The following is a 13,210-nucleotide window of genomic DNA, read 5'->3' as shown; positions in this document are numbered from 1 at the left end:
CTTTACTTCATAACATTTCATCTCGATGTCTCCATCTGGAAAGATTTTAGCGGTTGTTGATTTACGTTTGTGCCCGCTGAATTGTGTTGCTGTCTCCGCCGTGGGTGGGGAGATAATAGCGGAGAGGGTGCAAACCTATGATTAGGAAGCAGGCAGTCATTCCTACCCAGCCTCTAGTTCGTATAATTCCTCCAGAATTAAATTACAGTGAAATTTAAGTATTCCTCATTTTGCATGTGGGAGCAGTTTGATGGTCCCTCCAACACTTCAGTCGACCTCAAACCTCTCCACTCCTTCACTGAGTTAATTCTCACATAGCTTTACTCGCAGTAAAACACAGTGTAATGACCGGTTTTTATCATTGCTTAGAGTGTAGAGCAGCTTTTGCAATGATTTACTAAACTCACTGATACTCTGCTGGTCCTGTTCATCGATCAGCCGTCGACCTAGGTCATTAAATCTACAGGAATCCAGTTCAAATACTCTGATTATTGCAGCCGAGTCCCTTCTTCACGAGAATATGAGTGTTTTAAAATCACTAGCTCGAGGGCAAAGACGCAGACAAAAGCTAATAGTTTTTAATTCATGGATGAGACCTTGATTTAGAGGGTTCAGGCTGCAGCTTCGATGTTGAATGTTCAAACATTTCTACACTTTTGTTCCTTCAAGACTCAAGACAAAACTTTCACTTTCTATTTTTTTCTTTCTTTGTTTTTCTCTTTTGCTCTCTTCCTGTCTCTTTCACCATCTCTGACTCTTCCTTTCTTCCTTCCGGCTTCTCGGTACATCTTGATTTTCTCTTTGCATCTCTTCTTCACATCATAATATCTTTGTCTCCTGTTCCTGCTTCATTTTCTCTCTTTCTGTGTCTGAATCGCTCTCTCTCTTTTCATTTCCTGCTCTCTCTGTCTCTTGTCGCAGCACCCTCGTCACTTTAAAGGCCACGTTACCAGTCCAGGTTTCAGCTGTACACTTTACTCTGGTTGCAGTCGCAGGTCGAGGGTTTGTGTAAATGTAAATGTGAGAGGAGAAGAGGAATCTTAATGAATCTGTTCAGAGGGAAATCTGTGAAGCGTTGTGTTACCGTAAAACAAAGCAAGGGACTGAGCTGGTGGGGGCATGTTGCTTCAGGTATTGGTGAGACTATGAAATATGACCCAGGTCCATGAGTTTGAAGACTTATCAGGTGCAGAATCACTTCTACAAGACAGGATTTTACAACTCTGTGAAGCCATCAATGCAGAAATTGTTTGGCTTTTTTCACGACCAAGGAAGGAATTGCAGTAGAAGTGCAGCCTCCATGTTGTAAATAATGGACCAGGAATGTGGGCCTGCATGTATTTGATTGGCTAACAGTGCCTTGCTGGATGACTTTGTGTTGTGCTGCACCAGTAGTTGAGCACGGCCTTACCGAGCGTTCAGACCATAACCATCCCTTCGTTAAAACATCGCGAGGTGGATATTCTTTCTAGAGCCTGATAGTTTATTGCAGATCTATTGTAATAAACTAATAAGTTGCCAAGCAACAACAACTTGCAGTATAAAAATCTAAAATTAGGTTTCACCACCTGCAATGGCATGCTAGCTGTCCATCTTAACTGCGTAAGAGGATACGAGTTGCTTCTGTTTTTACCTGCTCTGTGACAACCCCGGGGGCCGCGCCGGGTCAGCCAGGTTGTCTCTATGGCAGCTCAGGGGTCAAAGGTCAGGAGTGAGGAGACTGGAAAGTCAGGGAGGGAGGTTTGCTTTCAGTTCAACCTGCTTTTTAATCAGTACAGTTGAAAGTGTTTCTCTGTGGTGAAGAGGTTTGTGTTGAACTGGATTTTTTGTTTTTTAATATCAGTTTTTTTCATAGGGCTCAGCCAACATAGGTCTGCTGTCTTTATATCTGACTTCTTTAATGCTAACACATACAAAAACATTTAGTTATTTTGCTTTTCCACCAACTTTATTTTGTCAATGTGCAAAATATCTCTATTAGATCATCATTTGTGCTGAAACAATGAGTTAATTTATCATTCAGAGAAAAAAAAAAGTTTCATTTGTTTTCAAGCAAATGAGTAGGATTTTCTTCTTTTCTCTGCTTTATATAAAGACAAATGTAACATTTTTCAGCTCAGATAAATAGTTACAGACATTTTTCATGATTAACAATTGATCAATTTATTGAAAAAATAACCTGCACGTTTTGAAAATCCAGGTCCAGGTTAAACATCTCTAATGGATCAGATCTGATTTCAGGAAAGAAACAACATTCATCCTGAAGTTTTCCAGCTTTTTATCAAACACCAAATGACAGTTTATCTGCTCTCCACTATGTCTAAAATGATTCAGGACCTTTGAGACCCAGCCAAACCACCGGTGATGGAGTCAGCTCTAAAAAATGCAGAAATGCCTGAATTTCTTTAATTTCCTGAAACATTAACTTTTAAAAGATTCATTTAGAAATCTGCTGCAGAGGGGATTTGTGGGCGCGGCCTCATCTGGTTCGTGTGTTACAGTAAAGAGTCAGTAAAGTCAGAGTCTAAAGTTGTCTACTGTATATATCTCATCTACAACACACACGCTGGTCAGTTCCTGTCAGGGCAGACTGTGAGAATACACAGCAGCTGCAAGTGGTAATGCGGTCATGTGGCATGCATGGAGCGTGTGTGGTGTGCAGAGGGTGGTAAACACCCTTTTACCCCCTCTTTAGTGCCCCCATCGCCTGCCTGACGCCCGTCTCTGTATCAGTGTCTTCTTCTTCTTCTTCTGCTGTCCCTCTCGTGAACACCTAGTTTGTGGATTCGACCATAGAACTCAGCGGAGAGGTCGGTATCGGTCATTTTTTTGTTCGATTTTTGGCAACAAATTGGCGCCTGTAGTGCATGTTTCCAATAGGAATTGATTATTATGAACAGGTGTTTGTGTGTGTGTGTGTGAGAGAGAGAGAGAGAGAGAGAGAGTGATGCTTGTGGGAGAGAAGATTGTGTGTGTTTTCTCTCAGGACCATTTGCCTTGCAGGTGTTGGGGCTGCAGAAGTGTGTGTGTGTGTGTGTGTGTGTGTGTGTCACAGGTGCGTTGGCTGGGTGGTCTGCATTGATGTGACACACTCACAAAACATCCTGAAGTATAAAAGGAAAGAGGAAAAGTAAATGTTGATGAGACTGGACATGGTTATATTTACATAATGCAAGCATTAATGACTCTTTTCATGATTTAATTTAAAGATCTGTGCCAGTATTATATCTAATTTTTGCAGCAGGTGCTAAATAATTAGCTTTTTTGATGCTGTAGTTTGGAGAATGTAAATAGAGCTGCAGCAGTTAGTCAGATTAATCATGTTGCCAACCTTCTTGGTGATCAAATAATCATTTTTTAAAGCAGTAATGTAAAATATTTGCTGTTTCTGGCTCCTTAAATGTGAGTTTGGTCTGTGGGAAACTGTAACAGGCATTTCTTACTATTTACTATCATTTTTTAGACAAAACGCTTAATAAAAGTAATAATCATCAAATTAACTGATAATAAAACTAAAGTTAGTTGCAGCCTTATGTGTTTATGAGCTTTCTAACCACTTTTTTTCCACGTACCAAAATAGATTTGCAGAGTGGAGGGAGATATTTTGAGCGCTCCGGCTCTGGAAGTAGAGTCCCATTAAATTTTTCCCACAGACAATGTTACATGACTCACAGCTGGAGCAGTTCTGTGGTTTGGACTCATCTGGGTTGTTGAATAATCAGATTTATGCTGTTGTAGTATTTAGAGCCATCTGCCTCACCAAGACAAGATTTCTCACAAACTGAAAATAATCAAAAACATCCCATACTTCTATGATAAATAATGCTGAGATACATTTCAGAAATGGAGATGTAGAAATGAGGCAGTGTTAAATAAAGTCCCTCATCTTCAACAACAGATCCTGGCAGATGTTTTCAATGACGCAGATTAAATTATATGAACAGATTAAACAGTTTTCAGCGTCATGATTGAGATCACATGTGGTATCTGAGGTCGGTGACAGGATGCTAAACAGGAACATCACATTCTTATAACTCTGTCAACACGTCTGCTGACTTCTTAATATTTAAATATTTGCTTTGTGTGTTTGAAGTTTGTCGATGCAGCAACATTTTAAATTTTAACTTTCCTTTGTAATGTAATGAAATACTTCATCTGTTTGTCTGTGCACATGGCTGGGAAGTAACTAAGTACATTTACTCTAGTACAGTTTTTCTTTATACTTCTACTGAGCAGTAAATATTACACTTTGTTACACATTTATACACATTGATCTGAGAACTTTAGTTGCTTAGTTACAGATTCACATTAATACAAAATATAATCAACAAATAAATGATGATAAGACTTTATTGATCCCAGGAGAAACACCAAGCAGTACTTAGAGCAATTAAAATGAGCTCCACCTTTTCCACCTGCAACATTAAAGTGATCAACATATCAATGAATCAGTAATATAAGTATTACTCTGCAGTGGGCCGTTCTGTGTAATGAGTCCTTTAACTTTTAGTGCTGTTTATAATCTTTAAACATAAACTGAGAACTTAAAGCAAACCGAACACTCTTGGTACTGCCTTTCCTTTTTTTATTGCTGCTAACTGTTAGCAATACCATTTGATAACAACGCTCTACACGGTATTTTGTTCATACAAACAGCGTAGCAACATGTCCACAGATAAAACTGAGCAGTATTATGTGTACGACTGACTTCATGTGAAACTAATACGACACAACAGTTAAATTAGCAGAGTGTTCACTACTATAGATGTGAGTAGCAGCCATCTTTAATATGTTTATCGGGTTTGGTTGGGTTTCCAAGTTGTAAATCCAACTTCCAGTTGAAACTTCTGACTAGGAACTCAGAAATTCCGACAGTCTGAACGCACCATCACTTCTTGAAGCGCCATCGTAACCTGCCCAAGGACTACAGATGAAAATTAGCTTCTTACCTAACTCCAGCTCATTTATGAAAAGTTAAACTGTGATGTTGATTAATGTGCACTGTCCCTGGTAATTAAATAAATAAACAAATAATCAGTTTTGGATGCATGACTTTTACTTGTAGTAGAGTATTACTACCCAGGACTAGCGCTACTTATAGTTAAGTAAAAGCTCAGAGTACTCTCTCCATCGCTGTCTGTATGACACCTGCTGACAGGATGTAAGTGTCTCTAAACAATCTGTAGGTTTTCTCTACATTCATGTCCAAGTATCTTTATGTATTCAGCTCCTTAAATGTGCAGTTCATCCACAGAAATATCCCATGTTCTGTGGTTGTAGCGTCCATGTGGCTTGAGTTAAGCCTGTGTTTGTGCGGCAGAAGTTATATCGTTTGCTGTGGGAGGATTTGCTGACTCTGTTGTCATGAGAGCTTGTTGAACAGAGCCCGATGACAGCGTGTCAGCGTGTAAAATCATTTTATTTTGTTCTTTGTTTTGTCTGAGGAGATTCGAGTTGGCAGCTGGCAGCTGTTCAGCCTGTTGTCTTTTCTAATATTTGTCAGCAAAACAGTGAATAAAGGAATGGATGCCGTTATTTAGAAGTATTTACACAGCTTCTTTCCAGTTGTCAAGAATAATAAAAACATGGTACTGGTTTACTGGGAGGTTTGAAAATGACCTTAAATGATCCACTGATTCTGTGCAGACTGGCTACAGAGCTAATGCAGCATCAGAAGATGAAATATATCACCAGTATAAAGGTCTTTAAATCAGAGCAAACTGCCACCACTGAGAGAGAAACTCAGTACATTGCCGCCTTCAGCTGTGACCATTTTCTTGCAAACGTTGCAGAAAACCGTGGCTTTGCTGGAGGTCTGACCTCTTAAAGCCAAACCACTTCCACAGGGTTTTCTACAGATGCATACAGCGTCCAGCTGGGTGACAGAAGCAGTCCGCTTGATTGCATTGTTAAACAACTCGTAGAAATGATTGTTTCATTTGTAGGTAAAGATTCCTTCAGTGTTCAGAGCTCAGGAGGTTTCTACCAGGAGCTGAATTATCCACAGAGGTCTCCTCCTCTCCAAAACAAACAGACCTGATAATTAAAGTAAAAACACTGAATTAAAGAGTTTCATGTTAAAAATCAGTGTTTCTCTGTGATGCTCTCAGGTGGACACATGACGTTGAGAGGGCTCAACTGGTTTCTCTGATTATATGAGATCCACACATCCAATGACAAAATCATCTAGTTAAAGATTATAGTTCTAATGTTAGAAAAAGTGACAGTGACTTAACTTGTAACTGTGAGAAAGTAGTTGGCTGAAAATGTTTTAATGTTGGACAGCTGGCACTTATGGAAAACCCTGCTTCCACAAAAACAGACTCAGCTCTCCTCTGAAAGTGAAACTGTGGATAAGTCATGAATGAGGAATTGATAAAGTATAACAGATAAAAAAGATAGAAAATTAGAGTAAATTCAGTTGTTTTAAGTTGAGCTACAACCAGAAGGATCCTTCTTCACATCAGCAGCGACTATAAAGTACATAACCGACCAATTTGATTATAACACAATAAAAAAAGACCTTTCTGCCTGATAAATCATCAAACCTGTGCATTAGTCTGACTAGTGTGTAGAGATGTAGGAGTGTGTGTCCCTCTGGTTGTGTTCAGTGTGTGTCTGTATTAAAGTGTCGCCTCCAAAGAGCCTCTGACGTTACTGAAAAGACTTTTCAAACTGCCTTTCTCTTCTCTGTGTCTCTCTGCTAGACATCCTTTATTGAAGCTCCTCTGTCCTGTGTGACCCCCCTGACACAGAGAGGTATGACCACACACACACACACACACACACATACACACACACACACACAAAACCCACAAACACACATCCAGTTTAGATGCAGCAGTAACACAACGCCAACGCAGTGCACTCAGCTGTGTTTTCTCTACTGTACCTTGAAGTCAGTAGAAGACAGGGAGTGTGTCGCTTTGCTTCGGTGTGTGTTTTCAGAGCGGCGTGTGTTGTTTGTGTGTTTGTTTTCCGTAAAGCTCAGCAAATGTCGACCACAATAAAACACCATGGTGCAACGGCAGCATGCGTCGCCACCCACACGAAACGCAGGGAAGCAGCACACGTGCAGTCAGCTGTAGTTTGTAGAAAAGACAGAGCTCCTCCTCACGTCGTCAGTCACGTTAATTTTACAGGCTTTTATTTCCACGTCATGATTCAGTAATAGTTTTTATTCAGTGAACAAAGCTCTTTATGTAATTATCACCTCAGCATTGAATCCACTGTGTGTTTTATTTCTACGATGGCAGTCACTCTGTGAGCAGTGTGGTAGTAAAACAAAGATTTTATTACCCGCCCAATTAATGTAACGACTTTGTGTTTTAATAGCAGCAACAGTTTGATGTCGGACTTAAACATCTCGACAACTATTGGAGGGACTACTGTTAAATTTAGTGCAGATGTTCACGTCTCCCTCGTGAATATCTGTAGTAACTTTGGTTTCTTTGTTTATTAAATTGTTTTTTTTTCACATGCACACTTCTCATCACAAGACACTGATGTATCACATCACAATGCATGTTTACTGTAAATAAAACAACAGCAAATAACAGTTTGACAGAATTACACATTACACAAACGCAAAGAAAATATGCAGGCGCTGACTGAATCTGTCACGATATAACAGATAAATAGAATCATTTAACTGTTAACAATACTTATTAATTACTAAATTTCCTCTTAAGTAATTCTCTTTTAGCATTTTTAAGACCTTATATATTATTTTGTTGTATTGTTCTTTGTATAACTGTTTGCTGTAAAAGTAAAACAACCTGCTAGTTGGATAATTGTTTACTTGTACTCAAGGATGACCAGATAAGCTAATGACATCCCTGTTAGCATTAGCTTTACTTTGTACTTTACTATATTACTATACTATGCTAATTAGCAGATGTTAACATGCTAACATGCTAAACTAAATGCTATACCTGTTGACCCTTAGCATATTAGCATTATCATTGTGAGCGTGTTAGCACTCTGATGTTAGCATATGGCTAACAGAGCAGCTAGCATGATGCTAGACTCTAGAATCAAATTGAAGCTGCACACAAACCAAATCAGACAAAATGACATTTTTTTTCTGTTGTATTTGGTCATTAAAAAAAAATTTGATGACAGAGCACAAAGCTAACTTTCTAGCTAAGAGAAGAAGAAACTTAGTCCAACACTTTTCTGCTCTCAGCCGCTAATAAGCACTTTCATAATATTTTAATACCTTTGGAATAAGTAATAAATGATTTGTAGTTTATACTGAGTGTAACAGAGAATTATCCTTTTAAAAGTGTATTTTAATTAAAGTTCATGAAAACCTCAAACTGCATCAAAGTGGCATTTAGAGCTGCTTTCATCAATTGATTAATTAACTGATGGAAAACAATATTTTGATGATCCAGTAATTGTTTTAATAATTTTTTAAAGAAAAAATGACAAACTTCCTGTTTCCAGCTTCTTAAATGTGAAGCTTTTATGCTTTTCTTTGTCACATATGAGAGTAAATTAAATTAAATTTAATTGATGTCACCTTGGGATGTGGTAAATCATTAATAAAGCTAATTTTTTGCTGTTTTTTGATGCCTTATTGATAAAATGATTTATTCAACCTGTGTTTTTTGGTGTCACATAGCTGCAGTTGTGCTGCTGATGCAGGGACATTGGTGAAAGTCTGTTTGATTTGGACGTCACTTTTTAAAAAAAAAAAACCCAAAGAATTTCCAGTGACCAACCTTTGTACTTCAACCCAGTAACTGGGAAAACTGCAGCTAAGCTGTTCCTGGCCCTCCGACACAGTTGGGGGTAATTTCGGGAGGGGGTAATTATATCTACGATGGTTTAAAGCTTTCAGAGTTAAAATAAGAAGCAAACCTCACACACCAAATGTTCCTCCATGTCAGCTATATGTAGACAGACAGACAGACAGACAGAGTAGTTATCACCAAGGCCAGGCTGGAAATAACAGTTTACTCACCATGGTAGTCCAGGGTTATAACTGATGAGCAAGAGAGACTTTTGGAAACAGTCATATGTCTTTTTTTGGTTCGTGTCACATCCACTCTAAACAGCTCTTCATAACGAGTCTTATTAATAAAACTTCAGCGACTCTCATACGTCCACATGCTCAGCTGCCTTTCTTTATTTGTTTTCTGGCAGAGAACTGGATGTAAAGATCAGTACCCGACTCGTGTTTGTTAGGTAAATATGACGCCAGCAGACGGATAACTTAGCTTAGGAAATTCCAGCAGCTTCCGTGCTCTGTTCAGTAAAATGACTGTTTTTGTCAATGGAGTCTGGTAGTGAGATATAGTGATGTTTCTGTTGGAGGGATACCACCACCTTAATCTGTTAGCTTGTTTGTGTTATTGTGTGGTACTTTTGCTTATGTAAAACATCTGAATGCTTCTTCTTCTACCGCTAACACAAACAGACTAACAGGTCAAGGCAGCAGTGCTCCAGCAGCTCCTGTGTTCTGCTCGGTAAAATTACTGTTTTTGTCAATGGAGTCTGGTAGTGATATACAGCAGTGTTTTCAGTGTAAACAAAGGGATCATACTCTTAATAAAAAGGTCTGTCTCCGCAGGAGTTCTATCCTATAATGCTGTCAGACTCTTACAGTAACAATCTGAGGCTGTCAGTGGCGAAAACAAACACTTTAGCGGACGCAAAATCAGCGTGTGTATAGTTTACCTTCAGTAGCTAGCGTAGCATAGAAGTGCTAGCTAGACGGACGTGCTGTCCTCTGCTAATGTTAGCTTCACAGGTTCACAGTTAACTACAACTAGCTGACTAACGGACATGACTGCACGATAGTTTATGGAACACAGCTGTATAGAGTGGTGCAGGAATGAGCCCTTAAAACCAGGAAGTGAGTTAGCATGTTAGCACTTCCTGTTCCCTCGTCCCAAAGTCAGTTGGTGTCTGTTTAGATGCCTGAAATAAGGTCTGTGGTTTTAACACAAGCTCAAGACATTTTCGCGTTTTATTTTACGACATAAAATACATCAGAAAATACCCCACCTGTTGTTTTTTTAAGCTTTTACGTGTCTTAAAAAAAGGCGGTTGCTAACAGGAGGCTAAATGAGACTACAGAGGTTGTCGGGGACGTTAACGTGAAAACCCATCTACTCACCAGTCCACCTTTACAGCCTCGTGTTTCTACTGTCGCTCTTTCAAACTATCACTAACTTTCTAAGAAGAAAGGGTTTTGTAGAAGAGATGAAATGACAAGTTGGAAGTTTAGTGGTGTCGTTGGTTTATAGCCTAACATTAGCTTTTTACTTCTGGTGACTGTATTTAGGCTTCAAACATCAGAACAGTGGTGTTCATCTGTGAAGACAACATGTAAATATCACAAACTTTTGTTTATCACAGTGTTTATTTTCTGCAATAATCCAAACCAGGAATCAGGATGATGCTAACTGTATGAGCAAGATGCCAGTTTTTATGAACCAAGTTTTCATCTATGTGTTTGCAGTGTGAGTGGTCTCAAAATGGAGATTACAGGCCGAGTAACACGATACGTCCTCCGTGCTTGTGTTGCATTTATGAGTCAAGGACACGGCGAAGAAGTGGTGGTCTGTCACACACTTGCACTTGACTTAGCCGGCATCAGCAGCCCTGTGGAGTGTGTCTGAGAGTGAGAGAGTGGTAATGAAACAGCTGTATAAAGATGCAGAGTGTGTGTTGCTGTGAGTGTGTGAAAGTGACTGAAAAGAGGAGTCCTTTTGTCTGGATGAAGCATGAAGTCTCCTGGGAAGCTTTCAAATCCTCTCTGGAATGTGTGTGTGTGTGTGTGTGTGTGTGTGTGTGTGTGTGTACTGTGTGTGTGTGTGTTGGGGTTTGGCTTGTCACCACATTTATACAAGGAATGCAAATATTTGTGTGTGTTTCAGTCTTGTGGTGTAGTGTAACCGTTGCCGTGGTGACCAGTATCCTCTGGTGTTTTCTGTGTCACCTGACAGCGGCGGGTTGACAGCTAACTCTCTCTCTTTCTTTCTTGTTCTGTCTCTCTTTTCTTCCGCAGTCCCTCCTTCCCTCTCTCTTTTTTCTTGTTAAGTTGTCTAAATGGCAGCCCACAGGTCAGATTTCATCAGCTGCTCTCATTAATGTGTTTATTTACTGAGCACTCAGTTCATCCTCTGGTGGCCCTGAATCGACTCTCTCCCTGACCCTGCCTCTAGTTTGTGTGTGTATATATACGAGCGTGGGGTGTGTGTTGCCATGCGTACAGTCAGACCTGTGTGTAAAAATAAAGCTGTATTTTCCCCTTAACGAAGGTTTATCTGAATTTTTAGTCGCATTTGAAGAATCGACGTCTCCTCGTCGTCTTTGTTGACCGTGTTTCCTCCTTTACACTGAAACGGACGTGTGCTGAGTCAGCGCCAAACAATGTACATACATACATACAATGTATTGCACATGGGAGAAACCACGCCTGTGATAAGAACAGCAGATAAAACACACACCACTCTGCAACATTTATTTAGTACTTAGCATGGTCTTTTGTCAAAGAAGTCAAACAGGGATGCAGCTAACAATCTGCTCATTATTATCTGGATTAATTGATTATTTTTATGTGCATATATTGCTTTTAAAGACTGAATATGTTCTATATCGTGTGATTTAATGCCTTTATATTATTGCTTTTGTTGTTTCTTATACTTAATATTATTTATTTATTATCTGTTCGCAATTTTTGATTTGTTTTGTCCAGTCAACACTCCTCAGATGTTTAAATTACTGTCATATAGAACTAAGATAAGCAATAATTCTAGCAAATTACAACAATTAAAACTCGAAAAATGGAAATTTTGTCGTTTTTGCTTGAAAATCACTTAAACAGGGAATTAATTATATTAATAGTTGCTCTTGATAGTTTTTCTGCCATTTATCGTTTCACCTAAAATAAACCAAACTAATTCCAGCAACAGAAACATCACTATATCTCTCTACCAGTGTGTTCCTGTATAAAAGGAAATATCTAATTTATCTGAATTTATCTACAAACTTTTTTTTGTGCTTTTACTTTCATATATGCACCCTAACTTCCTCTAGTTTGGTTTTTTGGTCTGTGGTTGAGCCCGGTGTTTTACCTCTTGCTAAAAATAAAATAAAATAATAAATGATAACTCCTATGAAAGCCTGTTAATAGTCTGTCAGTGCATGGGAGCATCAGCAGCCGGCAGGTTTGTTCTTTCTGGAGGTCACAGTGAACAGATATATATTCAGTTTCAGCTGCAACAAACCGAACTGGTCGAAAGTCTAATGATTACAGGTCTACACTTGTTATTGCATCAGTTCTTTTCAAGGCAGGAAAAAAAAATATTTTCCACCTTCGTGAAACATTAAAACTGTGTTGTGCTGTTTAGATTTTCTCAACCCAGATACTGAGAGTTTTTTTAATGCTGAGTTGTGTTTTTCGTGCAGGATGGTGATGGAGGAGGGGGGCCAAAGAGACAGAGGGAGGGGGGCTCCGACGATGGCAGGAGCAGAGGGGAGGCAGATCTTCGTGGAGCTTGGTGAGTGACCTTTGAACCTTGATGTAAACCCAGGATGGGTTTTAGCTTTTTCAACAGTGCAGCGATTCTTGCCTGTGATTAAATTAGCTTCTAAATGTCGTTTTCGTTTCTTCACAGCGGAGCAGAACTTCCATGCCATTTGTCTTTCTACATATCGAACAGCCTGTAAGCTCAGATTCATACAGAAGAGATGCAACTGTGAGTAAACATTTTGTAAAGTTTTAACACCTCAAAATGTAAAAATAAAGAAACATAACCATACAGAAATACGAACCGACTCTGTCTCCTCTCGTTTCCAGTGCATCTGATCGACATATACAACGTGATCGAGGCGGTGCGGGACGCCGGGCTGAACGCCGTCGAGCTGAACGCCGGCATCTCCGTGATCAGGCTGGAAAACCTGGTGTCCTCCCTGTTCAACCAGCTCAGCAAGCGCCTGCCCACCACGCACACCATCAACCCGCAAGAGAGCACCGTCCTGTTAGTTGAATTCATACTGGCTGCCGTCGACAGGTACAGAGAAGTCACTGCTGTTGTTTTCTATATAAACATGCGTACACAAGTACCTGATCAGGTGTGATTCCTACAGAGACCTCTCTGTTAACCAGAAACATCGCTTTTTATCCCAGCCAGACTCCATTGACAAAAGCAGTAATTTTACTGAGCAGAACACTGGAGCTGCTGGAATACCA

General features: G+C 39.6%; 1 protein-coding gene across 4 annotated transcripts in view; it reads left to right on the top strand.

Annotated features, from left to right (window-relative positions):
* Nucleotides 1-13,210, top strand: part of dtnba (dystrobrevin, beta a) — a 36,148-nt gene that overhangs the window by 1,778 nt on the left and 21,160 nt on the right. For 3 of the 4 annotated variants that reach the window (XM_018685111.2, XM_018685109.2, XM_018685105.2), the window contains exons 2-5: nt 6,708-6,759; nt 12,427-12,518; nt 12,636-12,716; nt 12,818-13,031. In XM_018685111.2, the coding sequence (XP_018540627.1) occupies nt 12,428-12,518; nt 12,636-12,716; nt 12,818-13,031 (386 nt within the window). In that variant the 5' untranslated portion in view covers nt 6,708-6,759; nt 12,427. Of the gene's footprint in view, nt 1-2,613; nt 2,811-6,707; nt 6,760-12,426; nt 12,519-12,635; nt 12,717-12,817; nt 13,032-13,210 lie in introns of those variants that run through there. The other variant, XM_018685106.2, reaches the window with a different exon arrangement.

The sequence above is a fragment of the Lates calcarifer genome, linkage group LG7_1 (assembly GCF_001640805.2).
Source record: "Lates calcarifer isolate ASB-BC8 linkage group LG7_1, TLL_Latcal_v3, whole genome shotgun sequence".
Taxonomy (NCBI): Eukaryota; Metazoa; Chordata; class Actinopteri; family Centropomidae; genus Lates; species Lates calcarifer.
This window is presented reverse-complemented; position numbering and strand designations above follow the sequence as displayed.